This window comes from Mustela nivalis (assembly GCF_964662115.1).
Source record: "Mustela nivalis genome assembly, chromosome: 1".
In the NCBI taxonomy this organism is placed as follows: domain Eukaryota; kingdom Metazoa; phylum Chordata; class Mammalia; order Carnivora; family Mustelidae; genus Mustela; species Mustela nivalis.
In genome coordinates this window covers 3,350,028-3,376,302 of record NC_139020.1, presented here as the reverse complement: position 1 = coordinate 3,376,302, position 26,275 = coordinate 3,350,028, and the positions used below count along the sequence as shown (strand labels likewise).

Here is a 26,275-nt window from a genome sequence, read left to right as displayed (position 1 = left end):
TTCGTGAAGGGGATTTAACAGAGAATAATAGCGATTGCTTCTGGTATGTGTGTGTGTGTGTGTGTGTGTGTGTGTGTGTAAGTTGGTTTAGGGTCAGGGCTTGTTTTTCTAGAGGAGAAATCAGGTGCCAGTGCCTTCCTCGGTCTCTGCCCCACCCCCGCACACTCAGTGGGAACCGTGTCTGCCCCCAGGTCCTGACGCACCTGCGGATCACGTCTCACATCGGAATCGGCCTCCTCATCGGCCTGCTGTACCTGGGGATTGGGAACGAGGCCAAGAAGGTCCTGAGTAACTCCGGCTTCCTCTTCTTCTCCATGCTGTTCCTCATGTTCGCAGCCCTCATGCCCACCGTTCTCACGTGTGAGTGCCGACCCTATGCCCACCCAGCACTGGGGGACCCCGGTCAAGGCTCGGCCCATAGTTGAGTTTTCTGACACAGAATATCTTGGTTCTTCAAAGTATCATTTTCTTTGTTGACAGGGATGATCATATTTTCTCTTAGACAACAAAATATGTACCATGTTTCAGCCAAAGGAATTAATCACTAATGGGGAAACTATAACCACTGTGGAAGGCTGACGAAAGAGAGATTCCCAAAGTGTTCTAATCAGGAACCCCTGAAATCTTACTCTTTAGCTGTTACCCCATTCGCTCATTAGGCATCCTGCTGTGGTTGAAATTTGTGAGTGAATAAGGCTATTTTAGATGGATTCCCACGCAGTTCCAGATTATTTGCCGAGCACAGGGCCCTTGCTCACTCGGGCTGACCATAAACTCCAGCATAAAATTTGCCCCAGTGTCGCCTCCCTAAATGGCCCTGAATGCTCAGGACCAGCTGGGGGGGGGGGGGGGGGTGGTTCTTGCCCGTGGGAGGAATCACACTGCTTCGCCGTCGGCTTAGCAGGAAATACTTGTGCCAATCACTACAATAGTGTTCAGTGTCCGAGCAGAGGTTCTCCGCTCTTCGATTGTCCCGCTGGTGACCCTTTGGGTTATAAACACGGTCACGGTTGGAGGTTTTCCCAGGCCGGTGTGTGGGTCCGCAGGTCTCAGCCCCGCCTCCGAGGGCGGTGCAGGCCGATGCCCCGCGCCCTCTCCAGCTCCGCACATGCGCGCCTGCGGGGAGTCCTGGCTCGCGGGGCGCGTGGGCCTGACCCCTTTGCCCTCCGTCTGTCTCCTAGTTCCCCTGGAGATGGGAGTATTTCTTCGGGAACACCTGAACTACTGGTACAGCCTGAAGGCCTACTACCTAGCCAAGACCATGGCCGACGTGCCTTTCCAGGTGTGGTAGTGGAGGGCGCGCTCCCCGCACTGCCTGCGGAGGGGGGACGCCGCGTCCCGGGGGCTGACCGGCCGTGTGTTGCAGATCATGTTCCCCGTGGCCTACTGCAGCATCGTGTACTGGATGACGTCGCAGCCGTCCGACGCCGTGAGGTTCGTGCTGTTCGCCGCGCTGGGCACCATGACGTCGCTGGTGGCGCAGTCCCTGGGTCTGCTCATCGGAGCCGCCTCCACGTCCCTGCAGGTACCAGCGGAGGCGGGGCGGGGGGCGGGCCGGTGCAGCTGGGGCCCCTCCCCCCCAAAAACATAGCCGCCTCCTTCTGCCCTGACCTCCCAGACCCGTCTCAGCAGGTCAACGCCCAGGGAAGGAACTGCCGGGCGGGTCGTGGCTGGCCTCGGTGCCTGCCAGGCGCTGCTCCCGTGCTTTCCTCGTCCTAGCTCACTGCGCCTCAGACACCCCATGAGTTAGGGCGGTGCCATTCCCATTTCACAGTGGGGGAGACTGAGGCCCAGAAAGGGAACATGGTCGGGTCAGGGGCTGCCCTGGCTCCGAGTCCAAGCTTTCAACGCCTATGTTCTGTTGCCTCTGAGGGATTCGTTCTGCTGTCCCTTGGCCCCCCGAGGGCAGCCTGTGCCCCTCCCCTGCCCCAGGGCTTCACGTGCCCTCAGCCTGCCCAAACCCGCACTGTGGCGGTTTGAGGGTGCCCTGGGCAGCTCGTCCCCCAAAACAAAGCCACACTCTGGTGAACCGAATGTCCGCCAGGCCTTCCCGCCGCTGCATGTGATGGACCCTACATTCCTGTCTTCAGAGCCGCCCCCCCCCCCCCGCCACTCACTGATGGCTTAGCCTCCAGGGGGTCCCCTTCTCCGGGGACAGGCATAGCAATGTGTGCATGGGACAGCCGTGGAGAGCGCTCCACCCACCAGCCGCCCAGAGGGCCTGGGAATGGTGCCCACTGCCTCTTCCTCCCTCGGACACGGTGGCAGCACCCGGCTCTCTGCTCCCCCAGCTGCTGTGCCACGGCCTTGTCTCGGTTCACCTTGGCTTCTGCCCCCTGCGGGAGGCTCTCTCTCTTCACCCACCCCTGCCGGAGCCCTCTGCTCTCTGAGCGGGATGTCCCAGCCCCTCCCTGTGCAGAGACAGGCCGCAGGCTGGAAGAGGGGGGCTGCTCAGTGCTGTCCTGGCCTTCAGTGACCAGCCTGGAGCCCTGGCCCTTTCTCAGTTGCTGGTGACTCTTCCCCATACACCTGGGATATGGCCTCCCAGGGACACCTGAAGAAACTGGGTGGGAGTCTCAGATGCTGCCCCTGAGCACGTCCCCCGTGTGTCTCCCCAGGTGGCGACCTTTGTGGGGCCCGTGACGGCCATCCCTGTCCTCCTCTTCTCGGGCTTCTTCGTCAGCTTCGACACGATCCCAACTTACCTGCAGTGGATGTCCTACATCTCCTACGTCAGGTAGCGTGTGTGGGGTCCCGGATCACTCGGGAGCTCTATGTGGACAGAGGGAAGGGACAAAAGTCACTTCCTAGCCCCCAGCTGAAGGCCAGCAGCATGCTTGCCCCATGAAATCGAGGCTGTTGGTGCCTTTCATTTTCTCCTAAGTCTGGTGTGTCTGCACCCCGCCTCCACACACACGCACACACACACACACGCACACAAGAATTAAATATAGCAGTTTGTGCCTTGAAGAAGCTGCGGTGGACCCCGCGCGTTCTGCCCATTTCGGAGAGCTGCTGTGGGGGGCGTGTTTCCATCTCACGATCCTCGTCCCTCTCTGGAATGAACAGCACTCAAGCGAGGTTCTGGCTGTGTAAATCCCGTGGAAACCAGGTCCTGTTTTAAACATCCTAATGTCTTTGAACGAGAGCATCCTGGCCCCTTGGTGCCGAGTGCTCAGGCCTGTCCTCTCTGCCCCGGGTCCTGTCACGCCGGCCTTGCCCAGCAGGGCCCATCTCCGGAGCTCTTCTCCCCCGGCCCCAGCGATCCCATGTGACACACAAGAGCCAAAGTTGGGAACAAGCTTTCTTTCTCTAGAACATCAGTTCAGACCCAGATGTATTGTTCAGGAAAACAAAATCAAAACAAAGTGGCTGTACAGAGTTTCAGCAATCTGTGTGCGTTCCAACGCCAAGAAATCAGAAACCCATGTCTTTCTTCTCAAAATTGGTGTTTTTGTTTGGACACTCTAGGGCTGGACCAGAATGAGAGACAGCACCGCAGGGTTTTACTGAAATGCTCTCTAGCCTGTGGAAGGATGTTAGATCCTTTATTATATCGAACTGTGAGAGAGTTTGTTGTCTCAGGCAGTCAAAGAGCCTTCCAATTGGTTTCCTCCACTGAACAAATAGCTCCTACCCATTCCGTTTGGTTTTGTGGGTGGAGGCTCCGGAGGAGATAAAAATCGGGCAAACCTCATCCACACCGCGGGGTGTGTTTATCTCTGGAGGCTGCTGCGCGGCTGGGAAGCAGTTGCGTGAAGACGGGTCTCGGGGACGGAGCATGGCCACGCTGTGGATCACGGACGGCGTGGGGTGTGCTGTTTCCCTCTGCAGATGGAGGCAGGCGTGAGGGCGTGGGGTCCCCTGGCCGTGGGGAGGGCCTGGCTGATGGCCGGAACATTCCTCTCTAGGTACGGATTCGAGGGGGTCATCCTGTCCATCTACGGGCTGGACCGAGAGGACCTGCACTGCGGCGTCGATGAGACGTGTCACTTCCAGAAGTCGGAGGCCATCCTGAGGGAGCTAGACGTGGAGGACGCCAAGCTCTACCTCGACTTCATCGTTCTGGGTATTTTCTTCATCTCCCTACGCCTCATCGCCTATTTCGTCCTGAGATACAAAATCCGGGCAGAGAGGTAAAAACACCGGAGCTCCGGAGACACGGACACAGACACCGTGGCCCAGGCCCCTGCAGAGCCGCGGGGGCCGCTGCCGCTACCCAGCCCCCGGCCGTGCGTCCGTCTGCGGGCGTTGTGCCGCCCGCGTCCGCGCCCGCGCCTCTCTCCTCTCCCTTTCCAGCTTCACCTGGGAAGAAGGTGTAGAAAGGTGTCGCGTCCTCATGCAGAATTTCACCCCGTGGAGGCCAGGCACGCAGAAACCGGCAGCAGAGCCGCCGCCGGGGGGCCGGGGAGGAAGGAACCGCGCCAGGGACAGCCCGGTCTCGGGCCGGTCGCTGTCGTCCTGCGGTTCTGCTGCCGCCTCCGGGGAGAAGTCCATTTCCAAGCCAAAAGCCGATAACTCTCATTCCTTTTAAGAAACTGTATCTTTTTCGTACTTGTTAAAGGAAATTATTCAGGGTAAATAACACACTTTGCTTAGAGACACGAGGGGCTTAACGCAGGCGCGGAGCTGGTCTCATTTTCAGGCAGAACTGGGGAAAGATGCGGCGCGGTCCCCGGCAGGGAGAAGGCTCTGGGGCTGCACGTGCTCCCAAAAGTCGAACAGAAAGCCGGAGGGTGGCATTGGCCAACCTTCCCAAAGTTTTTTTCCCCCGTCACCCCGCCCTGTGCTGCTTATTTTAAGCAAAAATACATTGTTTATTTCTTCCTAACTTTCTGAACACCTTAATTTCGCCTAAAACGTGTCTAGAAGATGAGCCTTGTTGATTTCTTGCACACATGTCCCTCTCCTCTCGTGTCACGTCGTCTACCTCCGCGGGAGCCGGGAGAGCTAGGCAGGTGGCAAAACCAGGGTGGCCGGGGAGGGCCTCGGGGCGCCACAGGAAGGGAGCCACCAGCACGGGGGGCGGTGCCCAGACCTCGCGGCCTCCAAGGCCTTACAAGCAACCGGCGCAGTCTGCGGAGCCCAGGCTCCTGTGGCGTGTTCAGACGGTGCACAGGATTGTGTGCGAGGCCACCTCCCGAGCCCAGTGTCTGTGACATCCCTGCCTTCTCGGTGCTGAGCCCCTGCTGATGTCACAGACCAGAAGCTCCTTCTTCCCAGGGACAAAGTCACAGAACAAAATCCCTGTGGGGCAGGAGTGGCGGGCGCACCTGCGGGGTAACCTGCCTCCGGCTTGTGTCCTGATGCCGTGTGCCTGTCGGCTGTCAGAGGCCGTGCGGCCCAGCAGGAGGTCAGAGGAGGCCAAGGAGGAAAATGGAGTGGCCTCCACTTGGAATCTCCCTGCCCGGGGGCGGGGGTCTCCCAGGGACAGCCTGTTTTCATGGGCGCACTCAGGCCCTGTCTGAGCCTATCTCCTCCGCTATGAACAGTAGCACGGCTGTCACCCCTAAAGGCGTCTTTGACTCCCCAGTTCTGTTCCCAAAACTTCTGTTTCCCACTTTAAAGACAATGGAAAGGGCCCCGTTTTACTCACATACAGATTTGACAAATGCTCAGCAACCCTTTTTAAGCCTTCCGTCCTTTGTAGTAAACGCACTGAGCCTAGTAAACTGTAACTTTGAGTTTCACTCTTTCGTACAAACGTGGCGTTGCCTTCCAGATTAGAGCATTTACCCAGGATCGAACTTAGGCTTTATAGAGAGTCCTCACTTAGTTCCGAGACAGATTTGCCTGCCAGACATCACAGGGAGGAAGACCCACCTAGGAGCAGGCTGGTGAAAGGGGGTGGGGATGGCTGTGATCACACCTGGCCTCACAGCACGCGTGGTCAGGAGGCGAGAGCTCTTTCCCGCTGTGGCCCAGCAAGGACGGGCCAGCCTGGAGCCGAGCTGCGGGGCTGAGCCCACCCCCACGGGCAGCTCACATCGTGTGCCCTGAGCCCACTCCTCCAGGTCTCAGCCACTTGGGAAGGAGACAGTGAGATCCCTCGAGATTGAAAATCTGGCTTCCAAGTCTACCTGCGCCCTTGGAAGGAATCCCCCCAAACCCAGTCTCCCTGGGAGTTCATGCTCCCGCATTTCAATTTTCCACTGTTAATAAATTACCTTCATCCCTTTAATAGATGAGGAACCGAGTGAGGGGCCGATTTTGGGGGACGTGAGGGCTGTCATCGGCAGCTTCAGGGGAGACGCAGACTCAAAGTAATACGGTGATTTTTGGAGGGAGGGAGTAGCCAGGCCAGAGGCTTTGCTTAGGAAGCCCAGGGTCGCTGCCCTGCCCTCTGCGGGCAGCGCCCCCTGCTGGCAGTGATGCAAAGGGTGTGGTTTGCGGCTCCGGGCCCTCGCAGAAAACATTTATTCCCATGACCAAAGATAATGTCCAAACAACTTACTGATTTGTTTTTCTAAATCATTGTGGTTAAGAGGTAGGTGACCGTGTCCTTCAGACATTGGGACTGAAAGCAGGCCAGCTTGCCGGAGTTCGTCTCCAAACGGAATTTCTGAATGTACTGCCCCAGCCCTGCATCTCGGATCGTGATTCCTCATTTAGAAGGAAGAACCAAATCTTGTCCAAAAGATGTGCAGCCTCTCCCGTGTTTGTGAGGAGAGGCGAAAGCAGAAGTCCAAAGAACATCGCTTTTCAGTGACGTTGTCAGGAGAGAAGGGGGAGAAGCTCGGATACTGCCCGCTGCCACTGCTCCTGCTCCTGCTGCTGCTCCTGCTGCTGCCACTGCTCCTGCTGCTGCCACTGCTCCTGCTGCTGCTCCTGCACCTGCTCCTGCACCTGGTCCTCCTCCTGCACCTGCTCCTGTTCCTGCTCTTGCACCTGTTCCAGCACCTGTACCTGCTCCTGCACCTGCTCCTGCTCCAGTACCTGCTCCTGCACCTGTTCCTGCTCCTGCCCCTGCTCCAGCACCTGCACCTGCTTCTGCACCTGCTCCTGTTCTTGCTCCTATTCCTGCACCTGATCCAGTTCCTGCACCTGCTCCTGCTCCTATTCCTGCACCTGCTCCTGCACCTGATCCAATTCCTGCTCCTGGTCCTCCTCCTGCACCTGCTTCTGTTCCTGCTCCTGCTCTTGCACCTGCTCCAGCACCTGCACCTGCTCCAGCACCTGTGCCTGCTCCTGCACCTGTTCCTGCTTCTGTACCTGCACCTGGTCTTGCACCTGCTCCTGCACCTGCTCCTGTTCCTCTCCTGCACTTGCACTTGCTCTTTCCCCTGTTCCTGCTCCTGATCCAGTTCCTGCACCTGCTCCTGCTCCTTCTCCAGCTGCAGGCCTGGGCTCTGGCGCCAGCCCCACCTTGGGAGCCTTCCACCTGCGCGCACATTCAGAGCACGTTGTCCCTCCCTTGCTCCTGCCCTCGCTGAGTGTCAGCCAGAGAGATCAGTCCTTGAGAAGCCCTGCGTGAGTTTCGTGGGGGGAAACCCTTGTAAACATTCACAGAAAAGATGCTGGAGTCTGCCACAGTCACCATGGGTGAAATGGAACCTTAGTTTCCAGATAGCAGCCCAACCTAGAGACCCACGGAAATGCTGGGCTCCCACCCCGAGAAGGGCACTACCAGGAGCTCAAAGACAGGTGGAGTCCCCTTGGGTTTTGGGCAGAGGAAGAAAAGGCTGAGCCCCTGTGTCCTGAGCGTCTTTCCCTACCTGGGGGTCCCAGGCCCTGCACTGGGGGCCGCGCGGGTCCTCTGTCCATCCCCTACCTCAGCAAACATGGCCATTGGCGGCCCTGACGAGCTTGGGCCTGTCCCAGGCACTGGGGGCCTAGGGGGAGGGGACCCAGATGTGGCCTGGCCACAGTGGCCAGTGTAGCAGGTGGGGGGGGGGGGTGCGTTCCTTCTGCAGCTGCAGAGCATGGGGCTGGGGGAGAGCGGGTGAGGCCCCAGGTCCCACGCCAGGGAAGAGCGCAGTCAACATTCGAGCCACGGTCTGACCCCAAGACCTTCTGTTTTGTTTTGCCATATTGCCTCCTGTTTGTAATGCACAAATACACACGAAGATACTTGGTAAAGCGTGGGGGCGCAATGCTAGTTTAGTGGCGACTCGAGGACTTGCTGTCACCACACAGAAAGCCGAGGTGGGAAGGTGGCCCACGCCCCTGCCCACCCCCCAACCGGCCTCGAGGCTGTGCTGCCTCCTGCCCCGTGGAGAGCAGCCATCCTCTGCCCTTGCCTGGTCCTGGCTTCTCAACACAGCACACATGAGGACTAGGTCGGCCTAGAGAGGGCTGGTGTGTGTGTGCATACATGCGCGCGCGTGTGTGTGTGTGTACATGTGCACACATGTGCGGCCTTGATCCAGGTTTGGGATAGTATTATTCCATAGTCTTTGCTTTGTCTCTAAACACTCCATCATCCTTTACTCCCAGAAGGAAAGACAAAATCCCTCCCTGCCTGCCTGCGGCGCACATGGTGACAAGCATAGTCAAACCCCACCGAGGCTTTCATCCAACACTGGGGAAAGTAGAATGTGACAAAGGGCGAAACCAAACCCCCAAGACGGGGAGGTGCACAGTGTGAGACTATAAAGTAGACACTTGAACAAAATAAAGACCGCTAATAAATATTTTATATAAAACTTTTTACTTGTGTTCAGTGTTAAATGCTTCAAGGTCAACATGATTTGCTTAACTCTTACTGGGCAAAATGGGCCTTTAGTTTGCATTTTGAATGTATTTGTTGTACATCTAATGAGAGTTCCGCGTTATTACTTAGTGTCCTGGTCTGACACCCCCCGATTGTACAATCGCCTTCCTTTCTGGGACACCTTCATGTGCTATGAGGGACTGTCTTTGAGGTTTGTGCTTTCCCTCTCCCCACCCGCTCCTTCCTGCCTTGTTAACGTTGGTCACAACCTTGGAAATTGCCAAGACCCTCATGTGCTGAGGCTGGAGCCTTCCCTTCCTGTTCCTTCCTGTCCCTTCTGACTTAGAGGGGGCTCAGGGGACATGGGCACTGGCAGTGACTCCTCAGAGGGATGGGACATCCCTCGCTCATAGTTCTCAGGCTCCTGGAAACCCTCTTCTCTGGCCTGGTCTCTGCAGAGACAGCTGTGATGGGGGAAAACATGTCCTCCTGAGGTTGGGCTCCCAGAGTGGACACGAGCAGGACCTCGAAGGATCCTGGTGTTCTGAGCTGCCTCAGCTCCGTGGACCCAGGACTTCCAAGGACAGTGGTGCTTGGGGCATGGCCTTCAAACTCGTCTGCAAAACTGGAGGGCATCCCACGTGCGGAACCCGCTCGAAACGGTGCCGTGTGCCCACCGGCTCCCTCTGCTTCTCCTTCCGCACCTGCCCCTGCAGACCGGCCAGCCGGTCTGTGGTCCAGCTGCCATTTACGCCAGGGTCCTTCTGGGTCACTGTCCTTGACCTTTCGTGTCAGGGAGATGCCTCTGGGATGATCGGCCTCCGCAGAGCCCGTACCCGGAGGCTCCTGGGGGGCCGGCAGCAGCCAGAGCTGGGGACCAAACCCCAGTGCGGTAGCAAGCCCGGCTCAGCCTCTTGCTAACACCCAAGCCTCCGGGGCAGGAAGGCGGGTGAAGGTGACCCTCAAACCCTCTGCTGGGATAGTGGGGTCTCCCACAACCACCGCACCTTCTTCCCATTCCTTTTTCTCGTCTTTGTACAAACAGAAGGGTTTAGCCTTAGCCCAATTTTGTATGTTACCTCTGAACACGCCAACTTGGAATCATTCCTCCAACAGTCGCTTCTGTGGCCTCGTCACGAGCGCACGGAGGCCCACTGAGGAAGACTGCTCCGTGTTTTTATAGAGCCGGTCTGTACCCATTGTGCTCAGAGCCCCTAATGCCTCCCTGGTCCCCAAAATAGTCCCCGGGCATCCAAAAGGAGGACATGGTGGTGCAGCCTAGGTACACAGAACGAAGGATTGCCCTGGGTGGGGGCACTGTGTAGGGGCTTTCCGGGGCGGTAAGACCATTGTGAGACTGAAGAGGAGGGAACAGGGGCATAAGAGTGTCCTTGTTTGATCACGAGCCCGGGTGGGGGGGAGCTCGCGGCTGTGTCTGGGCTCCCATTTCTGAGGCTGCAGGGAAGGGGAGGCAGAGCCCGCCTGGGGACCCCTCCACAGCTGGAGGGCTGGGCTTACCCGGATCTGCCCCTCCTTCCCGGGAGACACCCCAAGACCCCACAACCACCGGGCTCACAGCCTAAGGCAAGGACACAGCCACATGAGCGTTTCTCCCTGGGCTCGTGGTTTCAGCCCCCACGCAGCAATCAAATTTGGGGAACAGCACGTGCCCCAAGTCACATCAATAAGAAGGAGCAAAACCCAAAATTACTACATTCAGCTCAGATTTTCCCAGCAGAGCAGCTCCTCTCTCTTCCTCTGGGAGCATCTGCGTAAACAGAAGAGGGAATCCTACTGATCGCCTTTGGGTGCCTTTGGCCCACACTTTCCACGTGCATGGGAACGTGGCCCTGGTTTTGCGCACAGTTAAATGGTTTTCCTTCCATTCACCGTAAGCCTCCTCCCGGGAGCTCTGCACGCAGGAGCCGCTCCCACGTGCCACGGGGCAGGGCGAGCGGGGTGAGGTGCTGAGGCCCAGCGGGTGGGCGTCCGACCCTGGGCCCGGTGGTCGAGGCCCCCAGACCAGTTTCCCAGGAAGGAGGCTGTATCAGGTCCTTGCTACCTACGCCCTACACAGGTGCACTGTTTACCACCCACCTTCCCTGCCCAGAACGCTGGCCTGACAGCACACCCTCGCCCAGCCCTGAGCTAGTACGGCGGCTTCCAGAAGCAGTGCTTGCCCGTTTCTGCAGCACAGGTTACCCAGACGACCTCCCCTCCCGGGGGGCCTTGAAGGTGCCCTCTCCTGCTGGGCAAACCCGTTAGGCCTGAGGGAGAGGTGAGTCGTGGGGAACAGGGGGTCAAGGTTGAGAGCCCTATAGTCACAGGTTCCTGGAGATCCCAGGCGGCCACCTGAGCTGGGTCTTCGTTTTCCTGGAAGTATTTTGATGGTCATGGTAGCTCTTTTGTTCTAGTTTTACATTAAAAAAAAAAAAATAGTTCTGTCATTACGTACCCCAAAGTTCTCATTCCTGTGATGTTTGGAATACAGGCTGCCTGAGTTGAATCATAAATATCTCATTAAATCCCCAGCCAATTAAAAATGATGGCCAGTGTCCTATCATCCAAATTACTAACAAAATGGACCACCAGAGGAAGGGTTTCCGTTTTTAGAGTCTCATGATCCCAGTAGAGGAGGGGGAAATGTAATGTGTTGAAGACGTTACTCTCTGTAACCAACCCCTTCCCCTCATTTGTCTGTATCTCCCTTGTAGACAGATGGGTCGGAGAGCCGCCTGGGGGGAACCGTGGCCTTTTACTAGATGAACCGCTACTTTGTGTCATCCCTTGGTTATTCCAAAGCAAGAGTCAATGCAAGTAACATTTTCAATCAACGTGGGAACGCGGGCACACACCTGTGTATCTGTCTAAGCTGTGACCGTATGATCCCCGCTGTTTAGAACCCTGGATGGACGAATTTACAGCGATCTTGCCTTGTTCCTTAGCGAATACCGTCGCTTGCACTCGCCAGAGGTTTGCACTGTTGTAGAGAGACGCCACATGTATACACATATATATTTAAAAATAACGTCTGCTCTCTGTCGGGCGGCTGTTCATCGGCCGTCCCATTCCTCCGGAGCAGAGACCCTAGCGGAGCCTAGAATGGGAGCTTTGTAACTGCACCTTACAGGCCGAGATCCTGCTGTACATATTTCTGTAGTTATCTCCTTAGAAGATTTGTATGTGCATTTTTTGCAGAACTTGAACTTTGTTTTCTGAAATTAGATGCCACTTATGAAAATGTGACAACAAGCCAATAAAGCATTGTTATTTTCAGACTTCTGCTTCTCTCTCCTTGCTTTCCACAACGCCAGCCCTCACACGCGCCAGGAGAACTTGGCCTGAGGACTGGGGGAGACTCACTTTTTTTTTTTTTTTTTTAACATTTTACTTATTTATTTATTTAAGAGAGCGAGCAGGCCGTGGGAGGGGCCGAGCGAGAGGGAGAGAGATAATCCAAAGCAGACTCTGAGCTGAGTGCAAAGCCCGACCTGGGGCTCGATCCCAGGACCCTGAGACCACAACCTGAGCTGAAACCAAGAGGGGTGTTTAACCCACTACACCCCCCGGAAACCTCGGGCTTAATGGAGCAGTTCCTTGGGTCAGCGTTGTAACAGATTTGGATGAAGTTGGGAAGAGAAGAGTGACGGGGTGCTGTGCCAGCCCGCACCTGTTTGTGGGAGCACAGGGTCAAGTGCATTTTCACGGACTATCTCATTTGAACGCTCTCCCAGGGTGGGGGGAGGCAGAGAGCTGCAGCCCCCCCCCCCGCCCCGTGTCACAGGTGAGGAAGTGAGGCTCAGAGGTTACACCACTTGCCCGAGGCACTGGTGGAAGCTGAATTCCGAGGGCGATGGTCTAGGCAGGGCCCTTGGCTCCTTCATCACCCTCCCGCCATGGGAAGACCCTGTGGCACTGAGAGCTGAGGAGGAGAACCCATCGGGTCACAGCTAAGGGGAAGCCTATCCCCCAATGACCAGAGAAACTTCTTCCAGGTGCTTTGCTGAGGGGCAAGATGACGGGTGAGTATCCCCCGGAGTCAGCTCTGGGGACCCCGTATAGGTCAGCACTGGGGTTCAGGCTGGGTCTGGGTGCAGGTTTCACTCTGGGATCATCGCCTGGGCATGGCTGTGATGGGGAGAGCCGGGTTATCTTCGCAGATGTGCGCGCGGGGACGCAGAGAGCAAAGCCACGGTCCTGGGACTCGGCACTACCCGTCCCTTCTTCCTGCCCAAGCTTCTCCGTCCCCAGACGTTGTGTTCTGCTCCCAAACCGCTCGCCACCTTCCCCCAGCGGAATGTCCCTTCCTTCCACACTTTTTCCCGATTTATCTTTATTAGAATCTTCAAGTTACAAAAATTCTCCGTGTTCATTTTAACTAGTAATACGGAAGGCCCCCAGCCCATCCCGGGCGCGCCCCGTGAGGTTCCCAGAGTCGACAGCGACCAGCCATTTGTTTACTTGTCCTCCCCTGGTCGCTCGCAGAGACACAGACGCGGCATCCCCAGCCCTTGCCTTTCCTCGCACGGTGTCGCAGACGGCGCTCCAGACCGGAGTGGACAGCAACAGCCGGGTGGCACACCGTCGTGGGAATGTTCCAGAACCCCTGCAGCCGTCTGCCTTCTGATAGACACTGCGGCTGTTTCTACAATAACCACCAGGCTTCAAAACAAATCTGAAAATCTGGAAAGCATCTTAAACTGACATCCTCACCACTGACGATTTGAATCCCAGAAGCCTTTCTGGAAACGCAAGTGGAAGGAAATCCAAAAAGTGAAACGGGCGCCTAGAGACGGTGGGGACCTGCAGCCCCCTGTGTGTCCCCTCACTCCCACGGTGCCCCTGAGGGAGCTTTTAGGACAGTCCCACGTGGCTGACACTCTGTCACCTGGGCATGGTGACTCTTGGGGCCTATAGGTGTGCGGGGTGACAGGAAACCCTCGCACAGCTGCCAGGCCTCGCTTGTGATGCTGTCAGGGAAGATTAGCCTCGTCAGGGAAGACAGTCCTACCCCATCGACGGGAGCTAATCTTTGCTGATCGCCGTGACCTTGGCAGTCCAAGTCCGTGTTCCTGTTAACCTCATTCTCCAGATAGACACGACGTAAGAAATAGAGGTCAAACCTCACGGCGGGGCACCGCTCTTGACGGACCAGCTGACGTCCCCCCCGCCCGGCTCCTTCCTTCCTCTCTGTGCAACCTGCCGCGCAAGCCACCAGGTGCCTGGGTCGCTCTGCGCCGAGCTGCCCACTTGGGAGCCGCTAATCGGGCCACAAGGAGGCGTGCCGGCAGCCTAGCCTGCTGGCGCGGCGACCTCAGAACTTGACTCGTTTGTCCTGATCCCCTCACCCGGTGGCCATCGTTGGCAGCAGGTGGCAGGAGGAGAGAGCAGCTCTGCACCTCCCGAGACAGGAAGTTCCTGGGGGCAGGTGAGAACTAGGACCAAAGCCAGGGGAGGGCAGGGGTGGGTGTCCTCTAGCGGGCACTGGGGCTGTGCACCGCCGGCCACGCGGCTGTGGAGGACAGAGCCCTAGGGAGGCAGGTCTGTGGGATGGAGGAGAAGGGGGGAGGCACGTGGGCCCCACAAAACCGAGAAAGGCTGGAGCATCCAGGCCAGCAGGGGCAAAGGCCGCTTCCAGGTGAGAAGTGGCTAATAATTCTCGTGCCCCGAGCTGCAGTAGGTAGAGGTGGGTCCGACACCCAGAAGGGGGCCACACCCCTCAGAGGCCATCTGGTAGGACCAATGGCTTTGAAGACAAGATGAGCCAGCCCGGGATGGGGCCCGTGGTAAAGTCTCAGAGGTCAGCTCCATTCTTGGAGCAGAAAGTCAGGAAATCAACAGAGACTGAGATACAATCACAGTTGGGTGTGTAGACATATGATGGAAGGAGAGGGAGCTCATTTAATAGGAAGCGCACCCGCTAAAGTGTGCGACTCACCGCTTTCCAGCGTCCTCACAGAATCCTGCAGCTGCTACCACGCTCTGGTTCCAGAAGATTCTCGTCAGCCCCAGAAGGAGCCCATCACCAGTCACTCCCCCGCACCTGCTTCCTCCCAGCCCCTCGCAGCCACTAACTGACTTCCTGTCCCCTGGATGTACCTGTTCTGGGCCCATCGTGCGGGTGTGATCACGTACACGTCGCCTTCACTTGGCAGAAAGCACAGGTGAGTAGCACACGACGTACGAGAAGCTTCGCTCCAGCTCAGAAATGTGGAGACACCCAGTGCTCTAGAAGGGTTATGGCCCTCCGAAGTGTGCCGGCTCGGAGCTCCCAGGTGTCCCTGAGTCTGCCTCTTGCTGTCACAGCCACCAAACGCCCTCTGATGCCCATAGCCGTTGTCCCCCGTTTGCCGATGGGGACATGGAAGATGGGAGGATGTCTGACTCTTTCCAGAACGTTACAGCTGAAGACCAGAGGTCCGAGGGGAGAATTTCCAGCCTCTGCCACCCAGGACCCTGAAGGGCCTCAGAGCACACACACAGCGCGGGAGAATTTTCTGGGACAGTCGCTGTGCCACAGGCCACCCACCTTCCTCTCTGGAAAGTTTCAGGATTTTTAGACCAGAGCAGTGAATTCCGGTGACCGACCAACATATTCTGGGACGCTACAGACCCACGCAGCCCACACAGGAGGAACTACTGCCAAATAAGAATGTTAAAGGCACACTCTTTTTTTTATGTTAGATTTATTTTATTCTTTCTAAAAATTATTTATTTATTTTTTAAAATTTCTTTTCAGTGTAACAGAATTCATTGTTTATGCACCACACTCAGTGCTCCATGCAATCCGTGTCCTCCATAATACCCACCACCAGGCTCACCCAACTGCGCGTCCCCGTCCCCTCCAAACCCCTCAGTTTGTTTCTCAGAGTCCACAGTCTCTCATGGTTCACCTCCCCTCCCATTTCCCCCAACTCCCTTCTCCTCTCCATCTCCCCATGTCCTCCATGTTATTTGTTATGCTCCACAAGTAAGTGAAACCATATGATGATTGACTCTCTCTGCTTGACTTATTTCACTCAGCATCATCTCTTCCAGTCCCGCCCATGTTGCTACAAAAGTTGGGTATTCATCCTTCCTGATGGAGGCATCATACTCCATAGTGTATATGGACCACATCTTCCTTATCCATTCGTCCGTTGAAGGGCATCTTGGTTCTTTCCACAGTTTGGCGACCGTGGCCATTGCTGCTATAAACATTGGGGTACAGATGGCCCTTCTTTTCACTCCATCTGTATCTTTGGGGTAAATATCCGGTAGTGCAATTGCAGGGACATAGGGAAGTTCTATTTTTAATTTCTTGAGGAATCTCCACACTGTTCTCCAAAGAGGCTGCACCAACTTGCATTCCCACCAACAGTGTAGAAGGGTCCCTAAAGGCTCACTCTTACTGCCCCGCTGGACTGAAGGGTGGGGGAGCGCACGTACACGCGACAGGAAGTAATAATCAGGTTTAATGGCCACAGTGTGTGTGTGAGGGGGCCGAGAGCCTAGCACTTATGTCCCCTTCCCACCAGCAGCAAGGGAGTCTGGCTTTCCCCTGGGCAAGACAAAGTTCTCGTTCTGCGGGTTCTGGAGGGTTCTACACATGTGTACCATGTCCAAGTTGTTGAGGAAGGTGTTCAATCTCAAAATGAGCCCTGGGTCCTACGGAACCCAATTCATTACGCCACTCACCCAGAGCCTCTGCTGGGCGACCAGCAGGTGGCGGTGTAATGGGTGCCCTTTGGGGCCCTCTGGGGGTGGCTGCGGCCAGGGTGCCCGAGAGGGCCAAGAGCGGCATCATGCTGCCCGCGGCTCCACAGAAGCTTCCAGAACGTCCCGGCATTGACCCTCAGCAAGGCTGTGTCCTTGAGTAAATTTCTCTCCACTTCCTCATTGGTAAAGAGTAAATATGTGATTTCTCACAGCAGTTTGAGTAAAAGGGAAGACAGGTCTCCAGTCCATGCTACAGCGCGTCCTAGCCCCCAGTTTTAACACTGGTTAGCGCTTTCTTGGGTGCTCCATTGACAACGGCGGTCCCCAGCCAAGAACATTGCTTAAAAATCCCGAGGAAGACCTGCCCCCCGGGAGACCCCCAGCCAGTCCTGCAGGACTCAGGGAAAGAACTGGGCTCTGGGGGCCTTGGGGCTCCTGGCAAGCAAGTCATTAGAAGTAATTGCTCAGACTTAGTTTGTGTGTTTCAGCGTTGTAGGTTTTCTTTTTTATTAACAAAGAATGTATCATTTGCTTCAGGGGTGCAGGTCTGTGAATCATCAGGCTTACACAGTTCACAGCCCTCACCATAGCACGGACCGTCCCCAGGGCCCATCACCAGCCCCCCCGTCCCTCCTACCCCCTCCCCTCCAGCAGCCCTGTTTGTTTCCTGAGATTAAGAGTCTCTTGTGGTTTGTCTTCCGCCCTGGTTTCGTTTTTTGTTTCATTTTCCCCCTCTTTCCCCTGTGATCCTCTGTCTTGTTTCTCAAATTCCTCATATCAGGGAGATCATGTGATAATTGTCTTTCTCTGATTGACTTACTTCGCTCAGCATGATACCCTCTAGTTCCATCCACATCATCGCAAATGGGAAGATTTCGTTTCTTTTGCTGGCTGCATAGTATTCCAGAGTGTGCAGACACCACATCTTCTTCATCCACTGATCTGTGGACGGACATCCAGGCTCTCTCCACAGTCTGGCTGCTGTGGACGTCGCTGCTGTTAACATGCGGGTGCACGTGCCCCTTCGGATCACGACATTTGTGTCTTTAGGGTACAGCGTTGTGTTTTTAAACCCAGCAGATCACTGTGGGACCTTTGCACGAGGTTGAGACCCAGGAACGAGGTAATCTCTCCCCGACGCCCTGCGCCTGCTGCGGCTGGGAGCACGAAGCAGAGCAGCACGGCGCACCTGGGCAGGCCCGTCACCCGACCACGCTCTTCCACGGGGGCTGCACGCCCTGGGTGGCACGTGGGAAGAACGGCCCATTGGGGTCACCAACACCACCCCCGGGCTGGCAACAACCCCCAACCCCGCGGCAGACAGGGGGCTCCCCCGGGAAACGCATCCCTCCCCAGGTGCCCCCTCCTGCCCCAGGGCGGGGTGGGGGGGCCTTCGCACGGATCCCGAGGAACGAGACGCAGCTGCAGGCTTCGGGCAGACGCAGGAAATGTGCGGCAAACACGTGATTCTTCCTCACGCAAAAATCCCTTGTGCAAAACAGTGACTTGGTGTTTCTCTGTTGCTGAACTTAGAGCCTCCACCCAGGCACTTGTGGGTAAATCCAGTCTGGGGTCTCCTGCCTCATGTGCTGGGGGCTTGTGGGTTTCCTGGCTTCTAACAGGGGGCAGGGTCCTGCTTGGCCTGCCCTGGGGGCAGTTCTCAGTGCGTCCAGGTGGCTGGGGTGGGTGGCCGGACTTCTGAAAGCTTCCTCCAAACATGGGTTCTTGTCCCCCCAGCTTCCCCTGGGCTAGTGCACGCCTGGGGGGGGGGTCCCAGACACTCGGGGCCCTCCTGCAGGTTCACAGAGCTGCCTCTAGCTCTCTCTGGTGGAACGCAAAGCAGCCGCGTGGCCATGGCTGCTCCCTGACTTGAGGGCACTGGGGTCTCCGGCTCTCTCGCTCCTTCCCCCAGAGGCTCCCCCCGACCCAGTGTCCTGACCATGAGCTGAGGACGACTCCCCTCCTCTGCTCTGAGAGCTTGGAGCTGCTGGGATGAGGGGGTGGGTTCTGCAGACCCTGGAACCAGCCAGATTCTGGGCTCCTGTCCCCTCTCTGCTGAGTGACCTTGGACTCCTGTGCCCTCTCTGCTGAGTGACCTTGGACTCCTGACCTCACGCTCTGTGCCTCCACTTGCTTCCTTGTGATCCACACCTCGGCAGGGCTGCTGGGGGGCCCCGCGATGTAAGGTGCGTGAAACAGGACAGCCCCGCAGCCGTGAGCCTTCCTTAGAGGAGCCAGAACTGCCCCTTTATGGCGTGCGGGGGGCAGGGCAGCCAGGGCTCCCCGAGACCCTCCTGTCTTCTAGTCCAGTCTCCCCCCCAGCACGGAGCACCTCTCTGGGGGTGGGGGATGGGGGGCACAGATCACACCCGGGGTTCAGCTCATCCACAGGAAAAGGAGAATGAGAAAGAACTCTGAAGTGTTGGCAAAGATGTTTTTCCTTACTTGATGGAGACCGGAGGTCGGTCTGTAAGGGCGGCAGTGAGGGGGTGTGACTCCCCGCTGCAGGGATCCTGGTCTTTGATGCACAGGTCAGGTCGGAGCCAGGATTTCAGGAATCGGAACTGGTCCTTTGGCGTCTTGGTGGTGTCAGTGGGGAGAGAGGGAGGGTGGGGAGGAAGGGGACCAGGCAGTCCTTGTTCACAAGGGAGGGGCCCCGGGGCTCTAGGGCTCTGGCCAGCTCCATCCCAGCCTCGCAGGGGCGCAGACCCAGCTACAGACCCGACCTTCCCAGGTGCCTGCCTCGGGGTCCCCCAGCACTGTGCCTTGGGTGCGGCCAGGCTCGCCAGGGTGGGGGCGCCTGACACCAGGCTTTACCCTCTGAGCCTCGACAGCTGCTGGGATCCTGGGGGAAAATGGATTGTTCCAGAAAGCGGGAGCAGAGCCCCTGAATGGGAAGTAAGGGTGCAGAACGCTGGGGCAGGTGGGAGCCCAGGTCTTGTCATCCCCGCTTCTGTGGGCCGCTGACTGTCCCCCACCTGACCTGGGGGGGGGGGGGCTCTTGGGAGGTGGCCCTAGGGGAACAGAGGACACATCTGTCAGCCTTTAGGATTTTTTTAAAATTCAAAATCTGTGATTCAGGTTTAAGATGGAAAGGATGGGAACAAACAGGCCAGGGAGGCAGGGGTCTCCGGGGGTTGCCCGGCTTGGGGGTACCAGGCAAGAAGAGGCAGGAGCCCTCCCCGGGCGACGAGGCTCATCCCTGCAGAGCCCACCTCCTCATTCACAAGACCCCTTTGGATCTCCTGAAAGGAAGTCATACTTAATGATTTTACGCTTAGTGACATGCCTACACACAACGTAAGATCACTGCGCATATCGCCCTACAAAATGGGAGAAGTACTGGGAGAGGGACGGCGGCTCGAGGGACACCTCATGTTTCTGTGTGCTCGCCCCCCGCATGGCGGCCGGGGGGAAGGTGTCAGAGGCGCGGGCGCGCGCCCCTGCACAGAACCCCACACCCCCCGTCCCCCAGCGAGAGCACCACCTAGGAAATCAGGGAGCCCCAGGCCGAGAACCACTGGCCAAGTCCACGTGTCCCCGGGCCCCCATCACCCCACCAGGCCTTCAGCTCAGTCCTGGCGACGCCCACCTGCCGAAGACCGCAGGAACGCACGAGCCTTCCAGGGACGCCACGCACGCTGGGCATCTCGGTAAGACGGTGTTAGCGAGGAAAGATTCGATAGGACTTGGGCGTGTGCTATGTGACTTGGCTCAGGACTGGGGGCTGGCAGGAGGCAGAGGGAGCTGAGAGACCGGATATCCCAGTAAATCCTTGTCGGGCCAGCCAGCGGTGGGGGGCTGGTGGTCCCTGGGGTCCAGACCTGGTCAGCGGGTGGGGGCCTGGCTGGGGCTGGGGTGTCTCCATGGGGGTCCGCAGCCTGGTGGGTTGCAGGTGGTCTGTGAACTCGTCTGTGAGCTTAGCACAGCCCCCCATGGGCTCGGGACAGGGCTAGGCTGAGGCCCGACACTGAAAGGGAAATCCGGAATCCGAGCCATCAAGGTAAAAGGTATTTCACTGGACTAATTTTGTAAAGTGGCCTGGCAGGGTCCCCCGATCGTCTGATCCCCCAGAGGCTTTAAGGGGACACGTGAGACAGGGTTTTGCCTGGTCCTTTGGCTTTGACCCAGGCTGGGGAAGAGTTGTAACCTTGGGGCCGGGGTCAGCATCCGCACCTTGGACTTGGCCATCCCATCCTCCCCGATGGCTCACGTGCTTTCGCGGTTGGGCGTCTGCCCCCTGCAGAGGGAGCTGCCCGGTGTCTCTGCCCGGCCGGCCCATGTCTGGGCCGGGACCCACCCTGACGACTGAGGCCTCAGAAGCTCCCAGACGACTGTAGCATCCACAGTCCCTCCTTGAAGATGTTGTGATGCTATTGGCTTGGGGGGGGGCGGGTTAGCATTCATGCCGCCCGGGACCCCCAGGGAGCAGGGAGCAGACAGTCCGAACACGACCCGTGTGAAGATCCCCCGTGCCCCCTGGGGGAACCACAGAGAGAAGTTTGGGGAGAGAACTTTGAGCTCCAGGATGAGATGATTGAGACCCCCAGCCCCCCAGATGATTCTCCTGAGCTGGGGGGTCCCTGGAAGGAGGCCCCTGTGCCGGAGAGAAGGTTGTTTCTGCGTCTGAGTCTGACCTGGGCTCTCCGCAAGTTACCCAGGAAGACGCTCTCAAAACTAGAATGCACAAGGAGGGACAGAAGACTTCGCCGGGGGGGTGGGGGTGGGGGGGCAGGACCGCCCCCCCCCGTGGTGGTGTCTGGGCTGTGATGGGGCAGGGGCCTCCGATCCAGCCCGCGAGTGGGGCGGCAGGTGTCTGTGAGGGGTGATGGCTGCATCCAAGAAGGGGGGGGCACGGAGGCCTGGGGACCCTTGTGCCTCTGTGGGGCCGGGGGCTGTCCCTGTCCCTGGCCAGGCCTCGGCGCTCTCCTCACTCCGCAGATGCGTGACCATGCCTGGAAGCCGCGCGTCCCCAAGGGCCTGTGTGGTCACCAGGCTGCAAGCCCGGCAGGCGGCACGCAGGGGAAGCAGCCGCTCTTTGCACCCCCACCCCAAGTGAGCCCCACCGGGGACGTCGGCCCGCGGGGCAGTGACTCCTCAGCTGGCAGTCATGGGCCCGGGTCCAGGTCCGCGGTGCCCAGGGCCGCGGAACTCGCGCTGAGAGCCCCGGGGGGTGAGGCTGCCCCACAGAGGCTCGGCGCCGTGTGCGCATCTCACCCATGGAGCGGGTCGGGGGCGCCGCGGCGAACAGATGCGGCCTGGGCACCGTCAGTGGAAAGAGAGAGGCGTCCCCTTGCTGGTGGGAGGGAGTGGGGAGCGCCGGTGTGACGACGGGCTCGGCGGGGACAGCGCTGCGTCAGTCGGGGTCCTGCTCTCCCATGGCAGCTCGAGGGACCCGTCTGCCCACCTAGTGACGGGAGCAAACTCGCCTCCCCGCCCCCCACGGGACAGCGAGAGCCAAAGCTGACCTAGCGGGGACATTCTCGAAGCCTTGTTGTAACCGAGGAAGGGACGGGGGGAGGAAGGGGGCCCCAGCCGCAGGCTCTGGGTGGACACTATCCCTCCAGGGCACAGGCCAACAGGCAGTCCCAGGGCCGGTGGGGAGCATGGAGGGAGGGGGCTCCGGCTCGGCAGAGGGAGGTGGAGACATGCGGGCTGTCCCCATGGATGGGGCTGTGAGGCAGGAGGCCGCGAGCGGGGCTGTGGGGGAAGGAGCCAGGTGTGTAGCAAGGAGGACGGTGACAACCTGGCCCTGTCACCAGGATGACCTCCAAACCCCTCCAGCTAAGATCCAGCCTGGTCTCCGAGGCTGGGCTGGGTGTGTAAGGAGAAACGGACCCAAAGGCCCAAGGAGGGGTCCGTCCCGGTGAGCACCGCTCTGGGCTGCACCTGCTGCGTGGCCCGAGATGTTTCCAGAAAGGGTCGCTCCCTAAGCCTGGCAGGTGGCATGGCTGGGCGTGAGAGGGAACACACGGGGCTTTGGATCCGGAGGCCCGGACGTCCTGTCGTGGCCCCTCAGAGCAGCCCTCATTGCACGGGATCTTTCAAGTGTTTTTCCTTCTCGTCCTTATCTGTAAGGCAAGGGTAACGAAACCTCACCTGCGGGGACATTGTCAGCTCGGCGGACCTGGCCCCAAGACAAAGCCTGTCGCTCTGATGGGAGCTGCTGGTGTAGGACGGTGTCTCAGACCAAGAGACCCCATTTCTGTGAGCTGCAGCCCTCGCTGACGGCTGTTCGGCAGGAAAGAGCACGCGGGGCATAGGATCTCTGGGCGTAAGAGGGTGTGGGTGGCAGAAACAGCTTGTGGGACGCCCGGCCTGAGCGGAGGGACACCCGGGGACCCCCTGCGACGTCGGAGCGGAGCCACGTGTCCTAGAAAGTCAGGGATGGAAGGAATCGCCCTGCATCGCGGGGCCGTGAGGACTTCCCGAGGACCCGAGACAGAGCCCTCACGGGGAGGCCAGCGCCCTTCCTCACAGCGCTGCGTCCGTCTCCAGCAGGAAATGCGAAAGGAGGCCACGGGGGCGTCCCAGGGGTCACCCTTGACTTACAAATAAACAGCAAACGTGCAGCGGTAAGACGGCTTTCGTGCTTTGCTCTCTTCACGAAGGAAGACATTAATCACCTTGGTGTCTTTTTTTTTTTTAAACTGACATTTGAAATGTCTTTTCTGAATTTGCGCCACGTGGTGGCCACTGAGAAGGGGGCTGGTCCTCCCTGCCGTGTCGGGCCCGGGCTAAGAGCTCATGCGGACTTTCCACCCTGGGAGGGGAGGGCTGGGAGGCCCTGGGCTGGAGGCGCTCACCCCCCCATCCCCGCAGCCCCCAACCGGCAGACCCCGAGAGAGGAGAGCCGCTGGCGAAATAAGACACAGGAGCGTCGAGTCTCGAGTCGCGGGAACGAGGAACGGCCCTCATGCTGAGCACGGGATCTTTATTCGTTAAGGCGTCAGGCGCCAGGCGCTAGCTTTCCGTGGAAGGGCTTGCCGCGAGCCGGGTAGGCGAAAAGCAGGGAGCAGGGAGCGGCCGGCAGAGGACCCAGGCCGGGGCCCCGAGGCGGGGGGTCTTATCCCAGCGTGTCCGGGGCCACTGCACGTTGCTTCAAAATCGGCATTCTGGAAACAAAGCACAGGCATTGCGTCCCCACCACCAGCCTTGGCCTCACCCACCAGGTGCCAGGCTTCTCAAGGTCAAGACAGGCTCCAAGGTCAGTGCCTCGTGCTGGGTTCTCCCCAAGTCACTGGGAAAGTGTTGTGTGTCTGACCTTGTGGAGAATAGAACCCACCAGAACCTAGGGGGTTGGGCCGGTGGATGGGCCTCAGCGGGGTCCGCTGTCAGCAGCCAAAGGAGAAGGCGCAGCCCCCTCCCTGCCCCTCCGCTGAGGAGCCCCAAAGAACGGGGACAGCCAGCAAAGAGGCCGTGGCGGACTCCCTCCTGCTCCCAAAGCCTTATCTGGGCCTCTGCCTGGATTTGCCCGGAAGGGCCAGGAGGCTCGGGGCGGTGGGCGGGGCCCCAGGCCGGGGGAGTTGGCATCAGCTGGAAGGCGGCCCTAGTCCCTCATCACTGGGGCACAAAGGGCGTGGGCTGGTTCCAGGAAGGCACCTGTGTCCTTCCTAGAAGATGACCTGGCCTCTGGACTGCCAGGTGGCTTCCGAAAGACCTCACGCCCCGGATGTGGGGCTGGACGGACAGAGCCAGGGACGCCCACCCCCCTGCCCCCGCCCCCGCCCCCACCCCCGCGTGGGCAACACCTGCTTGCGGCTGACACCCCGGGGTGGCTGTCCTCACCCTACTGCACTGCTGAGGAAAGACGGGGGGCCCTCCGGGAGGAGGCAGGCTGGAGGAAGATGGGGGGTGCAGAGAGGCACCGGGCTCAGTGCCGGGGCCGCCACTGTGTCCCACCAGGAGTACGTCACGAGCGACGGTGCTTTGTTTGCTGAATGTGGCTTCAAGCACCGGCCCTGCTTCCCTAACCTGAGCATTTTCCACTCCTCTCCAGGCCAGTTTTTAGACCGGTTCCCTGTACACACGCGGTGCTTTGACTTTGAACTCCTTTTCCCAGACAATGGCTTTGAGAATCGGCACAAACCCCTTAGCAAAGGGACAGCAGGGGACAGCCTCCGGCCCCTGACGTCCCTGGGCGCAACTCCTCTGACGGACTCAGCTGACGGACAGCCACGGCGCTGAGGGTCCTGCTGGGGTGTGCATGGCCTCCGGGGACCCAGGAAGGATGCTGTGCGCGCGGGACGGCTTACCTGTGTCCTGCAGAGGCTTGAAGCACCAGGGCACTCCGTGGATGCTGGAGTCGAAGCAGCAGCCCCGATTGGTGCACTGCTCGGAGCTGATCTCGGGGTAGCCGCAGTCCACCCTGTCCTTGGCCGGCACCTCACACAGGTTCGTCGCTGTCCCAGAGAGCACCCGGTCAGCGCCGGAGGCTGGCTGACCCCGGTGGGTCCGCTGACCTCAGCTGGCCAGCGCACAGCCTCCCCCGCTTCCCAGCTCAGAGCACGTGACCCCCACCCTCACCCCAACGCCTGCTTGAGGAGGTCACTCTTCCCGTGTTGCCCACGGGAGCTCTGGCCTCTGCCGGGGGCCCCTGGCACTGTGCACCCCCAGTGTCCCATCAGGGGTCCACGGGCAGGAACCAGGGACCCTCTGGGGGTCACCGAACCCACAAATGAAGTTCCCCTTCACTGTTTCATCTCTGCCTCCTCAAACACACAGACGGTGTAACAGGAGACACACACTCAGAACAGAAAACCACAGCGTGTGCTGTTCTCCCTCCTTCCCGCGGCTCCCTGTCCCCCAGCTGCTGCTGTGCCCCGTCGTCCCGGCACAGCCTTCTGGCCGCAACACTTGCTTTTGAAGCCTACGTTGTCTCAAGTTCTGCGGTGTTTCCCTCGTCACCTAACGGGATTTTCCTTAGGAAAACAGAAACCACAGGGAACCCCGACGTCCTCTCCCGCCCCTGCCTGGGAACCTCAGGCCGCCTTTGGCACCTGATAAGAACCGCACCCTAATTTCTTCGAACGAGGGTGGATGGGACAGCCACAACCCCTCCAGCAGGTGCAGGGCCAGGGCTAAGTGGAAATGGGCCATTTGTGCTGAAAATACTCTGGAAGAGACCGGGTTCATCGGGCTCTCTGTTTGGTAAATGTGCCGACACGGTGCGCCACGATCTTTCTGGTAATTCAGAAACCCGCGCCAAGAAGGCGATGGGGTGAGAAGGGTCGGCCACAGCCGCCAGCCAGGCCAGGCAGACCTGGGCTCTAACCTGCTTCTGGCACCACCTGGGAAGGTCGCCTGCAGTCAGTGACTAACTTTCAGAGCCTCTGTTTCCTTATCTGTAAAATGGGAACAGCGAGACCCAGTTTGCGGGGCTACTGGGAGGAACCGTGTGCGTCTGGTAAATGGCCATTACTAAGTAACGTGGGGGTCTGGTCACCTTCCTCAAGCCTCCTCACGGCCCCCCCGAGCCTGGATCTTGGGTCTCTTCTCATCCTACTCCGTTCCCTGTCTGCGACCAGCGCCCTCCTGCCTACGGCGTGGGGAGGAAGTCAGAGCAGTACTCACACAGGCCCTCGTACGCCGCTGCCCTGTTGGAGGACCCCAGGACCAGGACCACCACCAGCAGCCAGAGCGCTCTGGCCTCCATGGTCACAGGCAGGCGGGCTCTGGGGACCCGTCTACTCGGAGAACCTGCCGTGACAGCCGAGAAGATGCATTTATACCCCCGTGTTTGCACAGGCACTCTGGCTTCTGTTTGCTTGGGGACGGCCCTCCCCTCTGGCTCCGACCACACCTACTTTCCCTGCACAGGACTGAAAAGCCCCCAGGGCCCGTCCTGCTGAAGGGGAACGGGGCAGCCTGACGCCACCACCACGGTAGCACGTCAGCCAGCGGGGAGGCCAGACTCCAGTCTCC

General features: G+C 58.9%; 2 protein-coding genes and 2 long non-coding RNA genes across 11 annotated transcripts in view; 2 read left to right on the top strand and 2 right to left on the bottom strand.

The window, feature by feature from the left end:
- The window catches only part of ABCG1 (ATP binding cassette subfamily G member 1), a 66,242-nt gene extending 61,411 nt beyond the window's left edge, over positions 1-4,831 (top strand). For all 8 annotated transcript variants that reach the window (XM_082721615.1, XM_082721616.1, XM_082721612.1 and 5 more), the window contains 5 exons: positions 192-360; positions 1,182-1,282; positions 1,367-1,525; positions 2,619-2,737; positions 3,912-4,831. In XM_082721615.1, the coding sequence (XP_082577741.1) occupies positions 192-360; positions 1,182-1,282; positions 1,367-1,525; positions 2,619-2,737; positions 3,912-4,140 (777 nt within the window). In that variant the 3' untranslated portion in view covers positions 4,141-4,831. The remainder of the gene's footprint in view (positions 1-191; positions 361-1,181; positions 1,283-1,366; positions 1,526-2,618; positions 2,738-3,911) is intronic.
- Positions 4,832-13,985: 9,154 nt separating this feature from the next.
- LOC309862574 lies at positions 13,986-14,840 on the bottom strand. Its single transcript, XR_014310587.1, has 3 exons — positions 14,753-14,840; positions 14,592-14,635; positions 13,986-14,071 (listed from the first exon to the last, which is right to left on the bottom strand). It is a non-coding gene; the product is annotated as an uncharacterized lncRNA (long non-coding RNA).
- A 7,313-nt stretch (positions 14,841-22,153) lies between these two features.
- Positions 22,154-23,445, top strand: LOC309860083. The gene is made up of 2 exons (XR_014309141.1): positions 22,154-22,841; positions 22,886-23,445. It is a non-coding gene; the product is annotated as an uncharacterized lncRNA (long non-coding RNA).
- TFF3 (trefoil factor 3) lies at positions 23,269-26,275 on the bottom strand. The gene is made up of 3 exons (XM_082721592.1): positions 25,925-26,275; positions 24,607-24,753; positions 23,269-23,466 (listed from the first exon to the last, which is right to left on the bottom strand). Exons 1-3 carry the CDS (start codon positions 26,004-26,006, stop codon positions 23,453-23,455), a joined length of 243 nt encoding a protein of 80 aa, XP_082577718.1. The 5' UTR covers positions 26,007-26,275; the 3' UTR covers positions 23,269-23,452.

What these genes read in the sequence shown, in the direction of transcription:
- TFF3 (XM_082721592.1), bottom strand. Translation starts at nt 26,006, where the DNA reads ATGGAGGCCAGAGCGCTCTGGCTGCTGGTGGTGGTCCTGGTCCTGGGG. An exon ending in AGCGGCGTACGAGGGCCTGT is followed by an intron (nt 24,754 to 25,924) that starts GTGAGTACTGCT and finishes TCTCTGGGACAG; the next exon opens with CGACGAACCTGTGTGAGGTG.